This window comes from Bactrocera tryoni, chromosome 4, assembly GCF_016617805.1.
Source record: "Bactrocera tryoni isolate S06 chromosome 4, CSIRO_BtryS06_freeze2, whole genome shotgun sequence".
Classification (NCBI taxonomy): Eukaryota; Metazoa; Arthropoda; class Insecta; order Diptera; family Tephritidae; genus Bactrocera; species Bactrocera tryoni.
Genome location: NC_052502.1, coordinates 35678211 through 35700800, shown reverse-complemented (window position 1 = coordinate 35700800; position 22590 = coordinate 35678211). Strand labels below are relative to the sequence as shown.

Below are 22590 nucleotides of genomic sequence, written 5' to 3'. Positions count from 1 at the left end.
TCTTCTTTCTTTTCTATTTTTGAAAGGTTAATTGAGGTCAATTAACTACTCAAATTGCTCAATTAGTTAATACTATGAGCCATAACATTGCTGTACTAAAATAATATAATTTTAATAATAGAATTTTTCTATATTTCCTTGTATATTTACTAAAGATAGGACTTAGCCTTAATTGTAAAAAAAATTTTATACAATATTATCTATACTTCGGGCTTTTTTGTATTTAATGGGAATTTACAATACTTGGAACCCTAAAATCAATTTTCTCTGGTCAGGATCCATTTCCAACTAAAATTAATGAAATCAGTAGTCTACATTGCTAACAAAATAAACATAAAAATTGCCATTAAAATATTATAAGTTAATATACGAAACTAAGCAAATATTGAAGTTTATTGTCGCTACCAAGAAACGTGAATATCAAATTGAAATATTGTCCACTGAAGTGCTGACGCAGTTAAATCAAACGAATTGCTAAATTATGAATATAACTGTAATTTAATGATTTGCAAACAATTCACAATTGGCGTACGCATTTGTTTGCATATGCATGAGTGTTTCACCATAAAAGCATGTGTATATGTGTATGTATATAGGCGTGTTTCACCATAAAAGCATGTGTATGTTTGTATGTATATATGCGTGTCGGTACTGCTGTGTCTATCTGCTAATGTTTGGACTAGCATGTGACAACAGCGCGTGGGCTTGTTCGATTGGCGAAAATAAAGCGTGGGTAGCAGTGCCGAATTTCGTCAACGCCACGCTTGAATTGGCGCTGCTACAAACAATTAGGTTGACACTTACACATAGCATATCTAGTGCTAAGGCACACATATTTGCATGTGTGAGTGCGCATATACGCACTTGTTAATGTAAATGTAATGTAACGTGTAACTAAGGCGTGTATGTTAAGGATTTTGGGTGTCAGGCGTAAGCGCCACGATTAAATTTGATTTTCCATATAAATCTCCTCAAAGCAGCGCACAGCAACAGTGTCATTCTTTACAAACGATACGAAAGAGGACAGCTTAAGTCATATAACAAGTGGAGAGCTGCTTGACATCGTATTATATAACTTAGCTACCTAAATATTTATTTACAGTGTATGATATGAGTTCAGTTGAATGTGAGGAAAGGGTAATTTGGTTTAATCAAGAAATTGATTTTAATCGGGCAGTTTGTACAACAGCTTCCATAAGCGGTAATATCTTGTCAAATAAAACAGTTTTCCATAAAAGAACTTGTTTTTGTTCGGGAAATTTGTTTAGCAGCTATATGCTATGGTGGTCCAATAACATCATATTCGAAGACAGTTTTTTGACTCTGATCATTTTTATATGGGTCATGCTATCCAAATTTATATTAAAACATTTTTTTGGTACAAAAGATTTATTTGTATTATTTGCAGCACTGGTCGCGTATTTTTTATTTTTACACAATTTGAACATTTTGGGGTTATGAAAAAAGTATATCTTAATAAAAAAAACAACCGATTTAATGTCTATAATTTTTTTCTCAGCTTTCCAATGAGATTTACGTTGAACTTATTCGTTTTTTTCTAAACAAATGTTTTTTTTTTAGTACTCCTTACTTCCTCGAAAAATACATATACTTGTATATCATTATAAAGAAGTCAGCTGAATCTGGGAGACTATCTGACCGTTCATCTGCCTGTCTGTGCAAGCTATAACTTGAGTAAACATTAAGATATCGTAATGAAATTTTTTACACGTGTTACTTGTTCGAATCGTGAGAGAGATGTTATAGTGCATAATCGGAATATTTCCACGTAATCGGAATATTGCCAAAAAGTAAAAGCTTCGAAGAACCCCATGACAAAATTGAATAATGTTTCGGGGTTTCCGACTTTTTTTTTAAGAATAAACACAGAAACTTCGAAATAACGTTCTTTGGCATTCTTTAAGGATTATTTCTTTCAAATATTGGCCGCTGTCCAATTTTCAATCACTTGTTTGAGCATTCTGACTGGTAACCGGCGAATGACGTCCGCGATGTTTTGCTTCAAAGCCTGAATCGAAGCGGGATTGTCCGCATAGACTTTAGACTTTGCATATCCCCACAGAGAAAAGTCTAACGGTGTGATATCACACTATCTTGGCGTCCGGCCACAAATCACACCTATCCGTTGTTTTTTCTAGATGATTTTCAGGTTTACATACCGTTTAGCCAGAAATGGGCTTCATCGCTAAACAAAATTTGGCTCGAAAACGTCAGATCTTCTTGGAACTTTTCAAGAGCCCATAGACCTAAGCGATGTCACTTGGGAAGATTCTGCACAAGCTGTATCTCCAAGCCAAGTCGTTACATCAGTCCGAGTTGCTGCGAACGGTGCCGAATCAATTATGCAAGGTCTTGGTGTAGACTCTCAGCTATGGCTGCTATGTTTTCTTTACTGCGAGCTGAACGTAGTCCAATTGGTCGAATATTAACAAATAATAAATTCTGAGTCTCAACTTGGGTAATGGTTTCGGGAAAAGTACGCTCAGTAGGCCGATTATATTCACCATAAATTGAGCGAAGCAAATCCTGTACAGAACGTGAATTTTCGATCGAATCGAGTCAGAACCTTCCTTAGCTTATATTTGAATTTCCGCTTGACTCAAATGTCAATCAGTTTGTGAGTTATCTTAAAGAAATTTGAAGAGAGTCTCGTATTGATATCAATAAAGTGAAAATTTGTCCTATATAGGTGAATATATGTATGGAGGTATCTTATTAAAACTCAGAGATAATTTTTTCCTGGAAATTATATATGGAAAAAGCAAAAATAGAAAAAACCTGGTCAGAGCTGCCCCTTCCTCCACTATACCATTTATACAAATTTTACTCTTCCTTATGGCTTTATACCATAAGATCAATATGTAAGGAGTTTTAAGAAAATTAGGTGAAAATATAAAACTTTATATAATATAATTTAATACCGGAGATGTCTGAAATCAGTCCACGAATTACCGGACCCCTCATGTACTACCTGCAATTCTAGCAAATTTTGTGTTCAGTATTGATATTTATATTGAACAAAATGTGTGATATTTTAATAAATTGAAATGAACAATTTTTCTCAGCAAATATCTTCTAGCGCAGGATATGAATAAAATTGGTATATACCTTGGCCTAAACCGCAAATCCTTAATATATTGATCATCGATCCTCTGATTAATGTTTTGTCATATACCTAATATATTAAATCTAACCTCTCTTACTTGTTTCATGAAAATTTAGTCTTTTCACAAAATTAAATAACAAACAAAACAAGTACAGCTAAGCAAATGCCACATATTATCTTCTTCGACACATGTCGCTAACTAAGACAAACTCATTTCGAATTCTCGCAAAAGTTATTGATGATGAAATAATATGGCTCGATAGGGCTATTCAGCGCAGGAAACACTAGGACATAAATTTGTAACAAAATCAGATTGATTCGCTGGTGGCGTCGATCATCCAAGATGAAGCGTCGTCTGCGTAAGAAAAAGTGGGACAATGTTAGGAACTAAAACATACAATGTACTACACATTTTTATGAATTTTTCTCATGTTGCTATGCAATTTGCCTAGCACGCATACACCCGGAAAAAATCACATGATACATAAAATTATTTCGTATTTCGCGGAAATTACCGACATTGATTTAGTGTCGGCTCTTGAAGCGGCAGGAAATGGCAGCTATGACATTTTTGCTATAAGCTAGCCATAAAGTGCCGCAGTGACAGCGTTAAGTGTGTTTATGATTTACGCGTCGCGACTACGTGCTTGAGTTGGCGCTGGCGTATACGCAACATAAATTTGCAGATAATCGAAATAAATGCGTGCTATGCGTGCATTCCGCAAAACACAAAAAAGAACACAATACAAAAGTGAAATTAATGAAGAATTAATGAATTTAAAACGGAAAGCTTTATCGACAGCAACAATTGAACTAGCCTCATGCAGGTGTGCACAACCAAAAATAAAAGGAACACCTATACTATTTAATTTTGATAAAGAGCGTGTGATTTAAGAGAGTTTGACATGAGAGGAAATCATTAATTTTCGCAACTCTTGTTAAATACAATAATAAATGTTGTTTTCATTTTAGGAAATCGTTTGTAGACACGCGAACTTTATACAAGATTGTTGGTGTAAACTATGTGTTTCTGTGATATCTTAATTATAAAATAACTATGTGACGTCATTGAAGATAAGATGGCGCACAAAGTTCTTTTGTAATTTAAAATAATAGAAAACAAGAAATAACCATAACTTAACCGAAGCTATAATACCTTTCAGAAAAATGAAAGATCCCTTATATGAGCTTGACTGTGAATGGTGGGTTTGTATGACAGCTATATGCTATAGTAATTAGATTTTATCTTAGGAAATAGCATAACTACATTGAGCAAAAACCCGTGCCAAATTTCGTGATGACGTATATTCAGCTGAAATACTTTTCCATACAAGCATTTGATTCGGATCGGTCAGTTTGTATGGTAGCTATATGTTATTGTGATCCGATCTGAACAATTTCTTCACAGATTATACTATTATCTTAAGCAATAATTCATGCCAAGTTTCGTGAAGATATCTTATCAAATGGAAAATTTTTCTATGCAATCACTCAATTTTGATCGTTATGTTTGTATGGTAGCTATATGTTGTAGAGGCCTGATATCGATGATTATGACAAATAAACGACTTCTTGCAGAAAAAATGATATGTGCAAAATTTCAAATCGATATCTCGAAAACCTCGCATATAGTATTTACAGATAAACAGACGAGTATGGTTTCATCGACTCAGCTTATCACGCTGATCATTTATATATATATATATGTATGTATGTATACATTTTATAGAGTCTCAGACGATTCCTTCTGGGTGTTACAAACTTCGTGGTAAATTTAAGGTGTGTAAAGTGTATAATAAATAGACAATTTGGGATAGTCAATATGGCAAAGATGTACAGCATAAATGGGTAAGAAGCATATATCATTAATTCAACTAGAAATGCTTATACTTAGAGACCTTGGCTGAGGAAATTCGATAGCTACTTTTGGCCTTGTTTCCAAGATAATCAAGCAAGCATGCTAAGGGGTTACATGGGTTCCTTGGTTAAAAAACAGAGTTTTTTCAACAATTTTTTCCTCACATAAAAAATGAAGTATTTTAATAGAATTTTTTATTGTTACAAATATATACTATTAATAAAGAAATTCTAAAATTTTTGGAAAAAAATATTTTACACTCGGCCATTGCTCCATCCGGTGGTCCCTAGGAAAAAAGGTGCGCCCGCGTTGACAGCATAACTTTTTGGAGGATCATCTAAAGTGTAAAAAAATATTTGTTTTAATTAAAACCCTAACTTAGAACTTAAACGAAGCAAAAAAACTGAAAATTGAATTTTTGGTAAACATTTTAACAAAAAAACGAAAATTTCAGCGAAAATTTCGTGACATTTTTTTTCCAATAGCTGTAATCGAAAAAAAATCCTTCGTCCAAGTCCTTAAGAATTGTATCTGAAAGACCTGTGTAAAATTTCTTGAAGAGAAAACGCGTTTAAAAACGGTGTACTTAGCCTAGTTAGCCTCGAGCGCACAAATTTTCGGGGCTCAGTCTCCGAAACTATTTTGGATCAAGTTGAAAATTTAAGACCATATTCTAGAGGTGTTGTAGAATTTAATAAGACAATAAAAAATCGATTTTTTGAAACCCATGTAACCTTTTAGGGGTTTCTCTAGACCATTAAGTTCGTGCAAAGCATTAATTAGAGCTTCCAAATGCTGTGCCAAGCTTTTACATACCCGTAATTGGATTTACATCAATTTTTATCAATATACATATAAGTATTTATACTTTCAGATCAACTTGTGACATTCAATTCCATATATTCCTTCCGTTACTTTATACTTTAGGCTAACTTGAAAACCTAAATATGTATACATTAGGGTGTCCGTTATTTACGAATTTGATTGTTTTTTTGCCTTAAAAGTAAGTAATCAATTAAATCATTTTACGTTTCCCATACGTTTTATATTGGATTTTTTGTTATTTTGTAATAATCTTTTTTATCGCCAAAGCAACTAAATCTACAAATATATAATTTTTCGCTCTCCGAAAAAGGTTGGTGATTTTTCGTAATGAAATGTCTTTAAAAGTTATACGCAGCTGAAGTTAAGCATCAATAATACTGTACTCAAATAGTACACCATGTCGTATGAGTAACATATAATGCATAAATTACCTGTATGACTGCTCAGTACATTTGATGTTTGACTTCAAACGCATCTAATTTTTAAAGGAATTTTTAAATGAAAAAATCATTCAGACATTTTTTGTAAAGTGAAAAATTTTGTATTTGAACATTACTTTTTCACAGTTAAAGAATTCCACGGTTAATGCAATCCTTCTTTTTAGGGCAAAACCTAAAACTTCAGGGGGCATTGGGAAAAGAAATACTGAGCTTGTAAAATAACAGTCACCTTATTATTCATATATGTATGTATATACATACTCATATGTACCGTCGCGTGGCAAAAGATTATTACTTTTCAAGTGGTTAATGCACATCAGCGTGTATATGTATGTACATTATATGGGATTGCCTCTCCATTACATTAAAAGCAGTAACAACATAATTGTACCTTATGTAGACTTTGGATTCCTAGTATATAATTTGCACGTTGTAATTTGCTTTTTATACTATTTATGACCGGTTGTTTTTTAAAAAAGAGTTTGTGAAAATGCTTATAAGAGATACAGATGAAAAAAGAAATGTAGACCAATATTCAAATTATTTTGCTATACTCTCTAAATATCATAAAGTAATTTTTATTTAATTTTACAATTGTCTCCGATTTTTTAAATCTTAGAGAGTATTGAATCGAGCAAGCAATTTCGAAATTTAAATTTCAACATAGCCTCCTATTGCAATCATTTTCAATATTCCATATATTGTAAATGTTCTTATATGTTATAATTATATTATAAAAGATAAAAATCAATAATTGACCGTTTTAACCTTTTACTACTCCTTTAGCACACCACAACTAGTTACCATTAGTCTTGAAAGTGCTTATTTGACTAATGGGTCTAGCAATAAGTTCAAGTATTCGCTTTGTTTGCTTTGTAATCGTGCCTTAACCTTTTTAGCATGCAAGATATAACCTTTTTGTTGCAATTGTTGTTGTTTTGTGCTGGTGTAAATGCCGCAATTAAAGGTTGTTGCTTAAAATCCTTCCACTGGGTCAATTGGGTTTTTAAGCGCTGATTATAACACTTAACATGCATGCAATGTCAATAAAAAGCACGAGTAGCTAGCGCACGCTATGATTCAAGTACGTTTTATAGACTAGAGCGATATTCACTTCTAGGCGTGTGTAAGTGTATACACTTTTTTATAAAGGCAGTTATATATATATTTTGTGGGAGAGGTGCCAGTAAGCTCATTTTAAATTTATTTGAATTTAATTATAGGTTAACGTTTGAGATTTCGGTAAAAAGGACGAAATTCTACTGAAATTAGTTTCAAAGTCGCGTATTAGAACGGAAGGGGAATTATGTAATTTAAGGTGTTGGGCTACTTTAGAAACACGTATACAATTTTCACGCACTCAAATTTTATCCATAAGGAGAGATGTTTAATCATTTTTCCTTATTCCCAAAAATAAATTTTCTATTTGGAAGACTCTCGACTGGCCTAACCTCTGAATTTCTATTATATGATCACCTAAATTCATATATGTATATTTGTAAATGGATTGTCATGGTAGATATGAGTTCAATAATGTTGTTTTAAAGAAAAATATTTGTATTTAAACATTGAGATTAATGGAACGAAGAAAATAGTTAGACTTATATCTTCTTTACAAATCTTTCAAAAGTCAAAAAGTGAAAGAATTTTCTAATAATTTTTTTAGGAGGGTAATAATAATGCTGCATGCCCTTTTTACTGTATAAATACTAGTTTTGAAGAGGTAAAAATTTATCGAAGTCATGTCGTTAACTCTATGAACACCATAAAAATACCTGAAGCCGATGTTTGTGTCGTCCTTCTTGCTCACTGCTCTATAAGAAAGAGCGCTGTATGGTTTATTCTCTCTTAATTATTTAGAAATATCTTAGACTCTGACTAATCAAAGCTGAAATCCATCGTTTTCGATTTGGATATATATTGTCTAGGAAAAGCTTTAAACTGGTCTCTTATTTTTGGTTTCAAACCATTACGATTATCGAAATTATTTATTAATTTTATTTATGGGTCTTTTACGCTTATTCTATCAGAATTACTAGCTGCAATTTTGGTTTGACTTTTTCGATAATGTTTTAGTTATCTAAATGCAGCATAGTGTGATAAGCAAACGGGGATCAAAAAGACTTTATATGGAAAATGATCGAGCTTCTACATATGTATATTTCTCTCTCTTTAAAACTCTATCAGGATCTTGACTTTGAGGAACTACACAAAAGGCTTATGATAAAGGGTTAGATGGTTTCGGGTTTCAAAAATCGATTTCTTATTTATTTTCTTATTAAATTCTACAACATCTCTAGAATATTGTCCTAAATTTTCAAGTTGATCCAAGTATTAGTTTCGGAGAAACAGACTTGAGAACTTGTACGCTCGAGGCTGCCCAGGCTAAGTGCGCCGTCTTTAAACGCATTTTTTTTCGAAATTGTGTTTTGGAAGTCGATTAGCAAAATTTCTCGAGAAGTACTAAATCGAAATTCTTGAAATTTTAACCAGGTCTTTGAAATACAATTCTTAAAGACCTGGACGAAGGATTTTGTTTTCAATTACAACTATTTGAAAGATATGTCGCGGAATTTAAGTTTTTTTGTAAAAATTTCTGCCAAAAATCTAATTTTCAGTTTGTTTCTTTCGTCCAAGTTCTAAGTTAAGCTTTTAACTAAAACACATACTGTTTTCAATTTACATAATCCTGTAAGGAGTTATCCTGATAACACACATTTTTTTCGCAGGGGTCACCGGAAATGGTGTCGCACCTGCTGAGTTTATAAAATTCTTTTTTTTCAAAAATTTCGGAAATCCCTTGATAATAGTGTGTCTTTGTAATATTAGAAAATTGTAATAAAATATTCCATTTTTTACATGAGAAAAAATTGTTGAAAAAAGGCTGATTTTAATCAAGGAAACCCATGTAACCCCTACAATATTTCACACTTCTAATCAAATCAAAATTATCTGTGGGTCAGACATGAAGTGGAAGCATGAATCAAAAATTGTCCGGTTTTATATCTTTATACCCTAAACAGAGTATATTAAGTTGTCACTATGTTCTGTTCGGAGACCTTACAAGGTTTGTGAATGAACGGCGTGATGAGCTGAGTCGGTTTGGATATGTCCATTTATATTTATCCTTCAGATTCCTCAGTTGTGAGATATCGCTAAGTAGGTTTGCACATGTCTTTTCCTGCCCAAGAGCCTGGCATATCAAAATCAAGATAAGGATCTTTTTGTATCATTTTACGTATACGAAGTTAACGTCTCTTCATGGCTTCCTTATTAAATCAGCTTAAGGAATCAAATTTGGTCTAAAATATGCATAGAAAAGATATATGTAGGTACATATATTTGTATCCAATATTTGAGCTTAACGCTTTAACAGCCTCTTGGCGACAAAACTACTTGGGCCTTCAAAAGGAAAATGCCACACCAATAACAAAAACGTAAGTGCATAAATGAATTCCTAAACAGTGTGCTACTTTATTCACCTCCACATATGTATATATGGTACATATGTGTTTATATAAGCTGTGGAGTAATATTTTCTTGCGTATATAAATATTTGTCTCAAACTACAACGACTAAGTACAACAAGCTATTGTTGAGTGAGCATCTTTTGTCGTTTTGATGTCACGAAAAGTGAATGCGGCATTTGGCTATTGTTTTTTATGCGAAAAACTTTTTTGGCAGCTGCAACTTTGCCATAAGTGCCAGTTCAAGCACAACGACAACAGTTTCTTAGCACATGCAGCTTCGTACATTTGTAGTGATATGTCCAAGTTTTTGAATGTCATCCTTACCATAGAATATATGTATGTATTGTTTCTGGATTTATGTTTTTGAGGTCAAATCAGTTTAAAGTTGGAATATGAAATGATCTATAAGAGTTTCTTAAGCTTTCAACCAAAAATATGAATAAAAGAAATAAAGTCACGAGGCTCCAGAATCAGTGTTTAATTTTTTCAGCCTTTCAAATAACAAAATCAGTTTCAAATTGTTATACAAGTAGTATATGTATGTCCGCTATTTTCTCTTCATCTCTCATATGGTGATTTAGGAAGCTTCAGATTTCTCGGAAGCTATTTTAACCATTATTGTAAGTGTACCTAAGGCAATGGACTTACAGAAGTCAACCATGTCAATAGGAAAAACATTAACAGTGACCATTTTTCATACGGCAGATAACAGTTATGTTATGATGGCTGTAAAATAAGAGCCCTAGTAATTCTTAGTTGTAATGAATGAATATAAGAACAAATTCAGAGATTTTGTGAAGTGTGAAGAAAGAAAATTAATTAAGTCCTCACAAACGAACGAGTATACGAGTATTGAAGTCATTACTTTACAATTGAGGCGATTTGTTTTAATTCCTGCTAGTTTATCTAGAAGACTGAGGGAGTTTGAGTACAAGTTCTTTAATCTTAGTCTCGAGAAAAGAACTAACTGAAGTGTCTATATAAAAAGACCAGTCAGAGAAAACAAACCTAGGGAAGGCTGGAACTAAAAATTATTTGGATTTGGAAAATCCGAATATTAAAATATTTTAAGTCAGCCATTATATTTGGTACCATTTGAATAAAGTATTGTTCGAAGTAGTAGTTTTCAATGGATCCAGCTCGATTTTCGTGATTACAGTGATCAATCGAGCTGGTATGTTTTGTAAATGTTGCAAATATGTTGGACACCATCAGTGAGGTTATTTCCGGAAAGGTGAACAAAACCCCGAGGAATCAAATCCGATAGCAAAAGCACTCTTACTCTTCTTAAAGTCACGGACAATGTCAATGTTATAAAATATATTTAAAAATACCATTTAATCAAAACTGAACCGGACTAGTCCATTTAAACTGCTAGACTGTATGTTTTGCAAAACCATCGTAGTAAAGATCGCAAAATAGATCCCTGACAATCTAGCTAAGAACCCTACGTTCATTCAAACACATCCTTATTGATGACAAGACGTGGGTTAATGAATATGACGTCAAAATTGTCCAACAGCAGCGAAACCAAAATTTGCTGAAAGCATTAAGGCCAACCCAGCGGAGTCTTATAACAAGTACTAAATAATTAGATTAGACGAGTACCTTATTTTATAAAGACACATTGAAAGTTGGGCTTCCAAAGCGCTTCGAGTGTGGAGTAACTCCTGCAGAAGAGTCTATTTCCCCAAAGTGGTTATATTATGATACATAGCCTACTGGCTCTATACAAGCGTCATCCTTCTCACACTAATATACGGTGTGCTGGATGTCATTGCCGAAAAAGTGCCGCATTAATCTCCTGGAATAGGTGCAATGAGGCAACTTGCAGAGGAATACGGGTGCAATGAAAACTACATCAATAAATGATCTGGCTGGATCCTTGATATCTGGCCAATATATAAGTTAACGTTAGTTAAGACAACAACTAACATAAGATGAATTGGTCAGCTAATATAACATAAATTGCTTTGAATGCTACGCACGTTCCTACTGAGCTCTTCATCCTAGAATGCTTACTACGTTCATTTGCATATCAATACTCTTATCATTATTATCACCAATAAGAGCGCACAGCAACAGCATAACTCTTTGATGGGTGACATTCGGAAGGTGATGCGTAAAACAGTGAAGTGTTACGGTACTTTCAGAAGTTGTAATTGCAATGATAAAGCTCCTCACAACAAGATCACCTGGAAAGTAGATCTCATAGCAACAACGATATTTTACCTTTAGTAAAGGCGCCACAAGTAAGTTGTTGCTGGACTAATACGCAAAAGCAGCGGAATATATGCTTGGGCTTTAGTTTAGTTAAGACAGACGTAATGTAAACGTGAAACTATTAACATCATTAATAAAGGTTTCTAAATAAAATAATTTCGTTTTTAATTTATTTACAACCGATCTTGTTAAGGAACCCGAACTAAATTGAGAATGAGACTGAGCAAGATCCATGAGGAACTAACCAGAATTAATTTTTAGTAGAGAAAAAGAGAACTTTGGTTCTGTGGTCGACAACGATATATCAAAGGGTGAAACAGGAACAGTACCTGCTTTTTCTGTAGTAATTCATATTACATATTACAATTCAGTCTTTCAAAAGACGCCAAGTGAGCTTCTTCTCTAACAAGCAAGTTCATTAAGTTTTTAATGGACAGCCAAGTGCTTATTAAAGCTCTTCGTAGCGCCTATACTAAGCTTCTACACGTTGGGCTATGCAAGCAGACAATAATTAGACTCCCAGCAGTTGACTGGGTTAATATCATCCGGGTACCCAGTCATATAGGGATAAAAGGAAATGAAAAGGCAGACAAGTTGCTCCACTTTGTGACAGCTGGAAACCCAGCTAAAATTTAATCCAGCTCGTTTAAGGGAGGTCCACAAGGTTATTGCATATTGTAGGGGTCGTCACAGATCAACTACCCTTAGACCTCACTTTCACAAAATTGGAAAAGTAGATTCAGCAAAATACACAGTAAGTGCGGAGGATGTTGGGACGCTGGAAAATTACCTTTTCGAATGCCCAGCCTTCAGCTGGATGAGACGGAATATATCCTTTGCCTTCCAATGCTCAAACTTGAGAGACATTCGGCAGTAGGGGTGGAAAAATATAGATATTTTACTAAATCGACTCAGTTGTTATATAAGACTTAATTTGGCTACCACCCTGTAAGGATGCCATCTAAATTCATGTTTTTTTTTGTTTTTTACTTCCTTGAACAATCTCAGCACAAATGGAAGATTCTGATGCTGAAGATTGGTCGAAAGAATTAATTTATTTTTGACCACTGAATTGGATCACATGAAAGCATTGTTTGTGTTATTCAGAAAAGTGGTGAAACTAATTATTGAACTGGTTATACAGTCGATTGAATTACGTTGAGCTTTTTGATGATATTTTTTCGTATAAAACTTTAAGAGTTTGGGGTTAAAGTGTTTTATCCGCTTAGTGGTACTAGAAGAGTACCATAATTCTTCAGATGTTCTATCTACTAAACACATTCAACAATTATCTAAAAAGCCTTTAAACTCAGTATAGTTTATCGACCCATTTATAAACACACTCCTCACATTTAAATGCGACATATTATTCAAGCTTCGAGCAGAAATATCCATAAACCCAAAATGATTTCGTTTTTAATTCAAAGTAAATGTAAAAGAACGCAAATAATAATAATGGCTGACAAAGCCAAACCAACAAAGTGCCAAAATGTCTAAATTGAAGGAAAGACCACGAAAATTTAAGTGTTCACCGCCCGTTTCCACACAACTGGAAGGCGTTAGTAACACGCTGATGGGCAACGTGCGCTGAAGCACATGAGTAATAGCTAGAAGAAATGGTGACATTGCTTGTCACAGTAATGAAGTCAGTCGGTGGCAATAACCTTTGGAAAGAGCGAAGGCGTGCAATAATAACAACATGTTGTGGCACTAAACACGTTTTGCCGGTGGCATAAAAACAGCGGAGAATTTCGGCAAGAAATTCAGGAATAGAGAAAATGTTTGATGTACTGACATATGTAAGTACATATGTGTGTGTATAAATGCCGGGCAGTTATGTATGCATATATGGATGCGTACAGCACATGAAATGTATGAATGTGTGGTGGCAGCAAATTGGTGTCAATGACTTGGTAAATAACCGCAAAGAGGCGTGTGTGTTCTAAGTGTGTCTACACTTACTAAAATATATGAATTTCCTGTGAGCGTTTTATTTGACTTGTGTGTGTATGTGCGGCAGCATTGCTCTTTCACTTCCTGTACTAATTTTTATACTCTCGCAACAATGTTGCTAACGAGAGTATTATAGTTTTGTTCACATAACGGTTGTTTGTAAGTCCTAAAACTAAAAGAGTCAGATATAGGGTTATATATACCAAAGTGATCAGGGCGACGAGTAGAGTCGAAATCCGGATGTCTGTCTGTCCGTCCGTCTGTCCGTCCGTCTGTCCGTCCGTGCAAGCTGTAACTTGAGTAAAAATTGAGATATCATGATGAAACTTGGTACACGTATTCCTTGGCTCCATAAGAAGGTTAAGTTCAAAGATGGGCAAAATCGGCCCACTGCCACGCCCACAAAATGGCGGAAACCGAAAACCTATAAAGTGTCATAACTAAGCCATAAATAAAGATATTAAAGTGAAATTTGGCACAAAGGATCGCATTAGGGAGGACATATTTGGAAGTAATTTTTTTGGAAAAGTGGGCGTGGCCCCGCCCCCTACTAAGTTTTTTGTACATATCTCAAAAACTATTATAGCTATGTCAACCAAACTCTACAGAGTCGTTTTCTTCAGGTATTTCCATATACAGTTCAAAAATGGAAGAAATCGGATAATAACCAAGCCCACCTCCCATACAAAGGTTATGTTCAAAATCACTAAAAGTGCGTTAACCGACTAACAAAAAACGTCAGAAACACTGAATTTTACGGAAGAAGTGGCAGAAGGAAGCTGCCCCCAGGCTTTTTTTAAAAATTGAAAATGGGCGTGGCGCCGCCCACTTATGGACCAAGAAGCATATCTCAGGAGCTACTAGACCGATTTCAATGAAATTCGGTATATAATAGTTTCTTAACACCCTGATGACATGTACGAAATATGGCTGAAATCGGTTCACAACCACGCCTTCTTCCAATATAAAGCTATTTTGAATTCCATCTGATGCCTTCTTTGTATAATACGAGTATAAACATTAGGAACCAATGATGATAGCGGAATAAAACTTTACACAAATACGGTATTTGAAAAATATGTAAATGACGGATAATGAAATCTCGATTATCACTTTACCATGCGAGAGTATAAAATGTTCGGTGACACCCGAACTTAGCCCTTCCTTACTTGTTTTTTTGTCGCTTTTATCGGCCTAAATGGCATTTGCTTAATTGTTTAACCAAATAGTAGCAGAAGCCCATGCAAACAAGTAGCAACAAAAAACAGATACATACTTATATAGTATATACTTATAGTCCTCAGCTTTTTGCCTGCATTTACTTATTAATTGCTTCCTTCATGCTCAACAAAATTTGCATTGTGCAAGAATCGAAAATTTATGTTCTCCTTGCTTGGCATTCGAGTAGGCATCTCCGAATTTATCGCTACATGTGATTCTAATGATCTTAATATGGCTTACGTTGATGATAATGCATTCACACATGGCCTGATAGTGTGCTCATCACGCCCTTGTAAAAACAATTTGCCCGATAAAAGAAGGCGAATTTTGTGAAGATAATTGCTTATGCATAATACATAAGTTGTATTAGTTTATATACGCGTACAATTGAGATTAAACATATAAAGAGAAATAGAGATGTAACATACATGATTAGATGCTAATTTGCTGCAGGTAATGATATCAAAGATGAAAGATAGGAGAGATATAGAGTAGCTTGTCATTGTTTATATAAAATTTTCTAGAAGATACAGTTCGTCTTTCCTCTACCAATCGCATTTCATTCTCAGTATCTTGTCTACAAAGTGAAGCAAGAAGATAAACTAGCTTTACATCCCTTCATGACACATTTCGGCAAGTCTCTTTTCTAAAGACATTTTTGAGCTATAACAGGTCAATTGAATTGAATCGTAGTAAAACTCAGTTTTTGGCGAAATTCGTTTTTGTACTTCAAAATATTTCTCTTTAAGGGTTATGCTTTGATTTCAGCGGTTCTCAAACTTTTCCATACCATTTTTGTACTACGATTTGTCCTTTGCTTCAAAATATCTACCCAGCCATTCTTTCAAGAACTGAGAACAGGAAGTCGTCGATGGGGGCCAGATATGGAACATACGGTTGTTGTGGAAACAACTCAAATCGGAGTTCACTGACTTGTGATACGACAGCACTTCCTCCCAATCATCAACTCGTCATTGGTTTTGTAGCGGCACCCGCTTTGCAATGAGCTTTCTCATACTCAAATCTTCCTGAATAATATTATATACACACATTCAGTTGATATCTTTAGAAAGACTGCTATCTCGAAGAACTTCTATTCAAGCCTTAATTTTCTCGGAGCAGTGTCCGGAAGCTCGTCATCAAGCCAAGCATTTGCTTTAAGCATATTTTGTCTCTTCAAAAAACAATATTTTATCAACTCGTAAAATTTCCTTTCTTCACAATAACGAAAGTTGTTTCAATCAAAATGGTATAAGCTGTAAAATTTATACACGCGTCTTCTGAAGGTTAGGGCTAACTATAAGGATTTAGTTCTAGTAGTTTTATCTAGATATTATATCAATTGACATGTTACATACAAGAGTTCGAACCAAAGTTGTGATAAAATGTCGACTTATTTTCTAACGTATTCTTTTTTGATTTCGGTACAATTATCTCTAAACTTAAAGGACCCGATGCTTCAACATGTAATCTAAACAAAACTGCGAAACGGATTCGGCTGAAATTATGACAGTAGTGAATTCGGACCAACCAATTTTAAGGTCTACAAATATTACGTTTTTCCAACAGTATAGATTTCGTCTAAAATATTGGAGAAAAGGTGTTACTGGGGAACAGTTCTATAGGCTTGCATGTGATGACAGTAAGTCATGGCATATAACAAAACCCAAAACCATCCTTTCGAATGGAAAAATAGCGTGTTTTTCTTCCGATTCCTTCCCTTGGAAATACAACATGCGTCTAAGACACTCAATTCCACGCTGATCAGTCTGTCAACATTTTCGGAAATATCAATGTGCATCGTTTTTAGTGTGTTATTTATTTACACAACTGGTTCGGTAGCCATGCGGATGGCACTTTTGGCAATATCCTCAGCTACTTAGGAACGCCTTTATGACCTGGAAGCTGATATATCCGCAGCGGCTTTCCGGCAGCTACTATATTTGCTGTATCTCTGTTTTTAAGGATAATCTATGACGCAATGATGTGCTTTTTCAATATATAAAGCGATAGCCCAGCGCCGTTCTCTGCATTTTAAGCTATTTCAGAAGACTTCCTGACTGCAAAAACTTCTGCCAGGAAGATACTGCAATATTTCGGAAACTTAAAAGATCGTCTAATGATTACCAGTGCTCCCGTTATGCTGAGGACAACGACCCGCTGTATTCGCTCCCACAGTTTCCTGTATGAGGCTTAGCTGGTAGCAATCCAGCACACCCAAGAGCCGTAAAGTAACATTGGCTTGACTACTATTGTGTAACACCTATAGATAAGGAGCGCTGATAGGCCCTCGTAAAAGACGTACGTCCTACCGGCATTTATATCGTAAGTTAACCGATCCTGCCCATTGGTGTACTTTTAGAACGTTATCCGAATATATGTCGCCTGCATAGAGTATTAGTTTGCGTCCTCTTTATTAAAATTCTCCCAAAAGCTCATTTGTTATAAACGATCACAAAAGAGGCGATTGACACCCTAAAAAGTTCGTGTGTTCCGCTAGTTTCAACAATTTTGTTTGGTTTTATTTTCTATTCATCTTCCTGAACAATAGTACAGCTTTTATCCATGTTATGATGGCGAGCTCTGCCTTGTCTGCTTCCAGACTATTAACGATTACACCATTGGAGACATTATTAAATACTCCGCTTATGTCAAGAAAGTCGCCCAAGGCAAATTCATTATGCTCATTCTATACTTAAGGTAATCGACTGCAATGCAGTTTCAGTGGATTTCGCCTTCAAATAGGCGTTTAAAGCTTTCGATAGGTTAGCTGATGAAATATTGTTTCTAATGTAGGCATCTAGAATCTTTTCGAGTGTCTTCAGAAGGAATAAAGAATGGTTCCTTTGCCCGCATTTGGTATCCAAATGAAAGGTACTTACTTTTAGGTAAGAATTAAGCATCACTCAAGTATTGTCATGAGATATGGTCCCAGCACTGTTGATATTTAGCAGTAGCCCGGGTCAAATTGGATTTTATATGGAAGGAACTGAAAGTTGTCGAAATCAGTTTATAACATATCTGGCCGCAACTATCAATGTTGTAATCTTCAAAATATGAGACTCGTTCTTGTATTATATTCATTATAAGATATTTAAATAATTGAAAGACATATTTTCTCAAAAGGAATTTTGTCGCTGCCAAAAATTAATGAATATATGTATTTATATTATGATTTCGGCCTCTATGATTTACTTAGATGAATTAATGAATGATGAAACCGTTGAAATTGTCTAATAGGTATATGTACCATTCATAGTATTATAGAGGGTCCTATACCCTTTTTTGATAATTTGAAAATTTTATTAAATTACACTGTAAAACCCAACCGAGTGTTGTGGAAAACCAACTTTTTTCGAGAGATTGAATCATAAGTAAATAACTAATTTATCCCTTTTTTGAAATTAACCCCCAACATTTTTGAGCTCATATTAACTACAGAAGCTCATTTCTCAAAATCGGTTACATATGTATATATTGTGCGCATTACAATTTAATATCAGACTTACCTCTCATGTAAATATAAGCCGTTCCGCGCATATTTCTTCGCGTCAGTACAACCAGATTAAGGACGTTGCCAATAATGCCAAGCGAGCAGATTATTGGTAAAATAATGCCGTAGGAGTACTCACGTAAAGCCTCTGTGCGTGGATCCTCAGGGAACTGTATAAATAAAATGGAGAATAAGCATAAAAGAATATCGCCAAAGGAGATGAAAATTAATAAGAGAAAACGATGGAGATTTAAATATTTGCGATCACTGCTGGAAATTTGCTCATTCTCTCTTCACATGCCTACAAGGGAAGGTAGGACTGTGTGCAAATAAACCTTTGTTGTGAGAAACAGCGACGGAAAGGTATGTTCGCTGTTAAAACTGTCATTCGCAATAAACAGCGGCATTAAATGGCCTTCCAAATGCTTATGCATATAAACATTTATCCAACACAATAAAAGCCATTACTGTTGGGTATGCAGAAACACACAAATACACATATATGCATGTCTCCCACAAACAGGCATATGGGCGAATAAACATACCGTAAGCCTTGCCGCATACTGGCACGTTCCGTTAAACGAGCGAATGGAAATTTCAATGAAAAGTAAGAAAATTGAAAAGAAGCTGGGCAGAATGTTGCAAAAATGACAAAAAAACTGGAGGAATATAAGTCAGCGCTCATAGAATGACTGTAAAGAAAAGCAGAAGGTTGACATAATCTATGTCATTACTATGCCCATTCATTGCCGTCTGCATGTCCTACGCGGAGCTTAAAGGGCGGCGGCACGAACTGCTCGATGCTCAAGTGAGTTCGACCGTGTTCAAGTCGCTGCAGCACGACTGTGTCTACCAATGTCATTACATAGCGCCTTACGCCACTTTTACATGCTGCCTACCGCTGTCGATGTTGTAGCCGTTGCAGGCTGAGCTTTGCTGACAGTCAGCGCCCAGCGCCCATTACCCACTTCGTGCTCTCGCTCATTGCCATTAGTATTAGTATTTGTATGGCAAATCAATTTCTTCTTCTTCGCCATCTCTGCTTTTCCTGTTATCGTTGATGGGTCTGCAGTTGAATGAGATGCGCTGTGTCATCTTCTCTGTGAATGGGTCTAGGGCTGCTTAGCATAACGCCAGCGCGCCGGGGATTTACAAATGTACAAGTATACTTTTAACAAATGTACATGTACTGTACAAACATATTTATATCTAAATAATGTGTAGGTATGTGTTTATGTTAGGGTTGTCCTTAAGTACGTAAAGAAAATTATGACATTCGATTTTTTGAGCATCTGTCGAAGTTTTGTCTATACCTCAATTGTATATCAGACCTTAATGAAGCTCTAAACTTACATAAGCGATGTTCTTCATTATTATGAGAAAAATTATACTTTTTTATTCTTCTACGACGCTTAAAGGGTTATATAAAAAATTTCAAAAAATTGATTTTTTAATTTTTTTATATCGCATGTATGTACGTCACCTTAAGTCGCTGTCAGATATAATAACCAATATATAACCATTTTATAACCAAACCTCAAATTTTGTTTCAAAATGAAAATTTCCAAAAAATCTATTTTTTTACTTTGTTTACATATCGTCACCTAAAAAATAGTGTCATCAAAACTTGATGTAATAACCAGACATAATAACCGATATATAACCATTTTATAATTTTTTTATTTTAACTATTTGGCATTTTAGGTGACGATATATTGGAGCATTTCGGTGAAATTTTTAAATTTAAAGTAGTTTTTTATTGAAATCGGCTCCAAATTTTTAAACGCGGGTTTCTTGAAAAGCTGTTTTCTGAGTTGACCAATCGACACGAAACTTTCATACCATGTTGGCAAATATTAATGATTTTCATTGGATTTTTGGATATGAGATAATTTTGAAAAACAAAATTTTCTTCACCGCCAAACATACTTTTTCCGAGGTCTTTCTAGGAATCGACTGCGGGTTCAACAAAATAATGTAACAGTATGATATTGTGACATTATATAAAATGATATTGTGACATTATATATATTTTTTTGTAATTTTCTGAATCACCCTAACAAAAATACAGTACCATATACATATAGTTACTTATTTTTTTCTTTTGCTTGTGCTCATTGGCATTTTTTTTTGCGGACGAAATTTAAATATTCAATTTTCAATTTGCTACTCAAATTTACATATATGAATATTGCAAAGGAACTTCTATTGGCTGTATGCGTTGATAGCAGTCCAATAGAGCCTTGAGTATACGACCTTGCCGAAGTTTCGTGCGAATATTCAACTTATTTTTATTACACAAAATTTGCTAATTTAAATTGATGACGTCGAAGTGGACGAAAGTAATTTTTGTGGCCATATTTATATGTTAGTAGTGTCAAATAACTTATAAATTATAGGAATTTTAAGGCACTGCGAATTTAAAAGAGCTTTTTGTTAGGGGACATGCTATTGTATGATCAGTTCTGCACTACGGAGGTCAGGCGTGCGGTAATCCACCTAAAGGGAGCCAATGGAAAGGGTTGAGAAGCTTGGTGTGCATAATGAGACCTCAAAAATCACTAAATCACTCCAGTGGCGGCTCGTAACATTTTCGTTGAAAACTGCAGAGTAAAATCGGCGGGCGGACTACTGGCTGCAGGAGAATTTTCATATTGAACCTTCGGGCGTAGCGGTTGGGCAAGCACCACATTCATGATCCCTTTTTAATTGGGAAAGAAAGTTCAGGGTAAATATGGAAAAATATGGTTGGTGTGAAGGTATGTTTGCTATATGTAGAGCTTGAAAATAGAGGACGAAGTTGCTATGGGAATATGCTGTTCAGTTTCAGGTATAAGGCGACCTTTGCCGTTCCCCGGCAATATATTTTTAGCAGAGGCCTTTGCTATTGAGAAAGCCGCGGAGCTAGCTTGTAATACATCAGCAGGCAACTCTGGAATAAGCAGTCAAAGAGCAATCAAGGTCGAACCCTCTTATCGAATAAGCGACTTCACTTCTACGGGGTGTGAGGTCACAAAAACATCGAGGGCAAAGATATAGTGAACAAACATGGTCTACGGCTGTCATCCGATAAAGTGACCGACATTGGTAAACTAATGCATTGACTTTACGATGATCTGGACAAAAGCATGGCAAGAAATGTTAAATTTTGATGAAAATTCCTGCTCACTCTTAATTAAAAGGACTGTAGGAACTTGATTGAAATACTCACAGTCAGCTGTGGCACATGCCTGCAGAATTGGTCTCATAGATCGATATGACTGCAGGAAATGTCAAGAGTAAGGCACCAGGAAAACAATGGATCATCTCTCTTAACCTTCGCTACCAAGCCAATGCTTCAAACATTTTGGGACCTCACGGCATGAAAGAATAGAACGGGAATAGGTAATGAGTTTGCTTTACCTATTAAATTGACATCAAGCACTGGCATCCTAAAGCCTGACTACTTCTCATAGACTTTGTAACGGAACTACATCTGGTTTCGTAAAGGTGAAAAATGGTTTATATGTGGCTCACGAACCAGACTACATAGTTCAAAAATGTTCAGCTACTCTGTTACACATTTAATCCAAAGAATATCTCAAACTCTGGAATATTTAGTTATAGAAAATTAAAGAATCAAATTATTTGATTCAAGTTGCTGCAGTCAAACCAAGACAAAGATCTTGATAAAATTTATTATTTTTTCAACAAGTAACCTAAATTTGGAGGACGGAGTCATGTGTAGAGCGCCATTTACTTGAGAGGGACAGAAACGATACTTTTACTATCGCTCAAGCAGCTCACTACTTCCGGTCTTAGACCAAGTATCCTCTGGATAGTCAAAAAGAATCCGTTTGAAGGCAAGCTAAAGTGAGAAGTGGAATCATCTCTCCCCAGAGTTATGTTCTGGGCGGGCCGCCACGTAAAAAAGGACACAACAGCCTCGGTTGAGAGACAAACGTATGTATTAAGGATTACGATTTAAGGGCATGCATTTG

General features: G+C 35.0%; 1 protein-coding gene across 2 annotated transcripts in view; it reads right to left on the bottom strand.

The window, feature by feature from the left end:
• LOC120775571 (probable G-protein coupled receptor B0563.6) overlaps positions 1 to 22590 on the bottom strand; it is a 78972-nt gene that overhangs the window by 23338 nt on the left and 33044 nt on the right. For both annotated transcript variants that reach the window (XM_040105802.1, XM_040105803.1), the window contains exon 4: positions 18627 to 18780. In XM_040105802.1, the coding sequence (XP_039961736.1) occupies positions 18627 to 18780 (154 nt within the window). The remainder of the gene's footprint in view (positions 1 to 18626; positions 18781 to 22590) is intronic.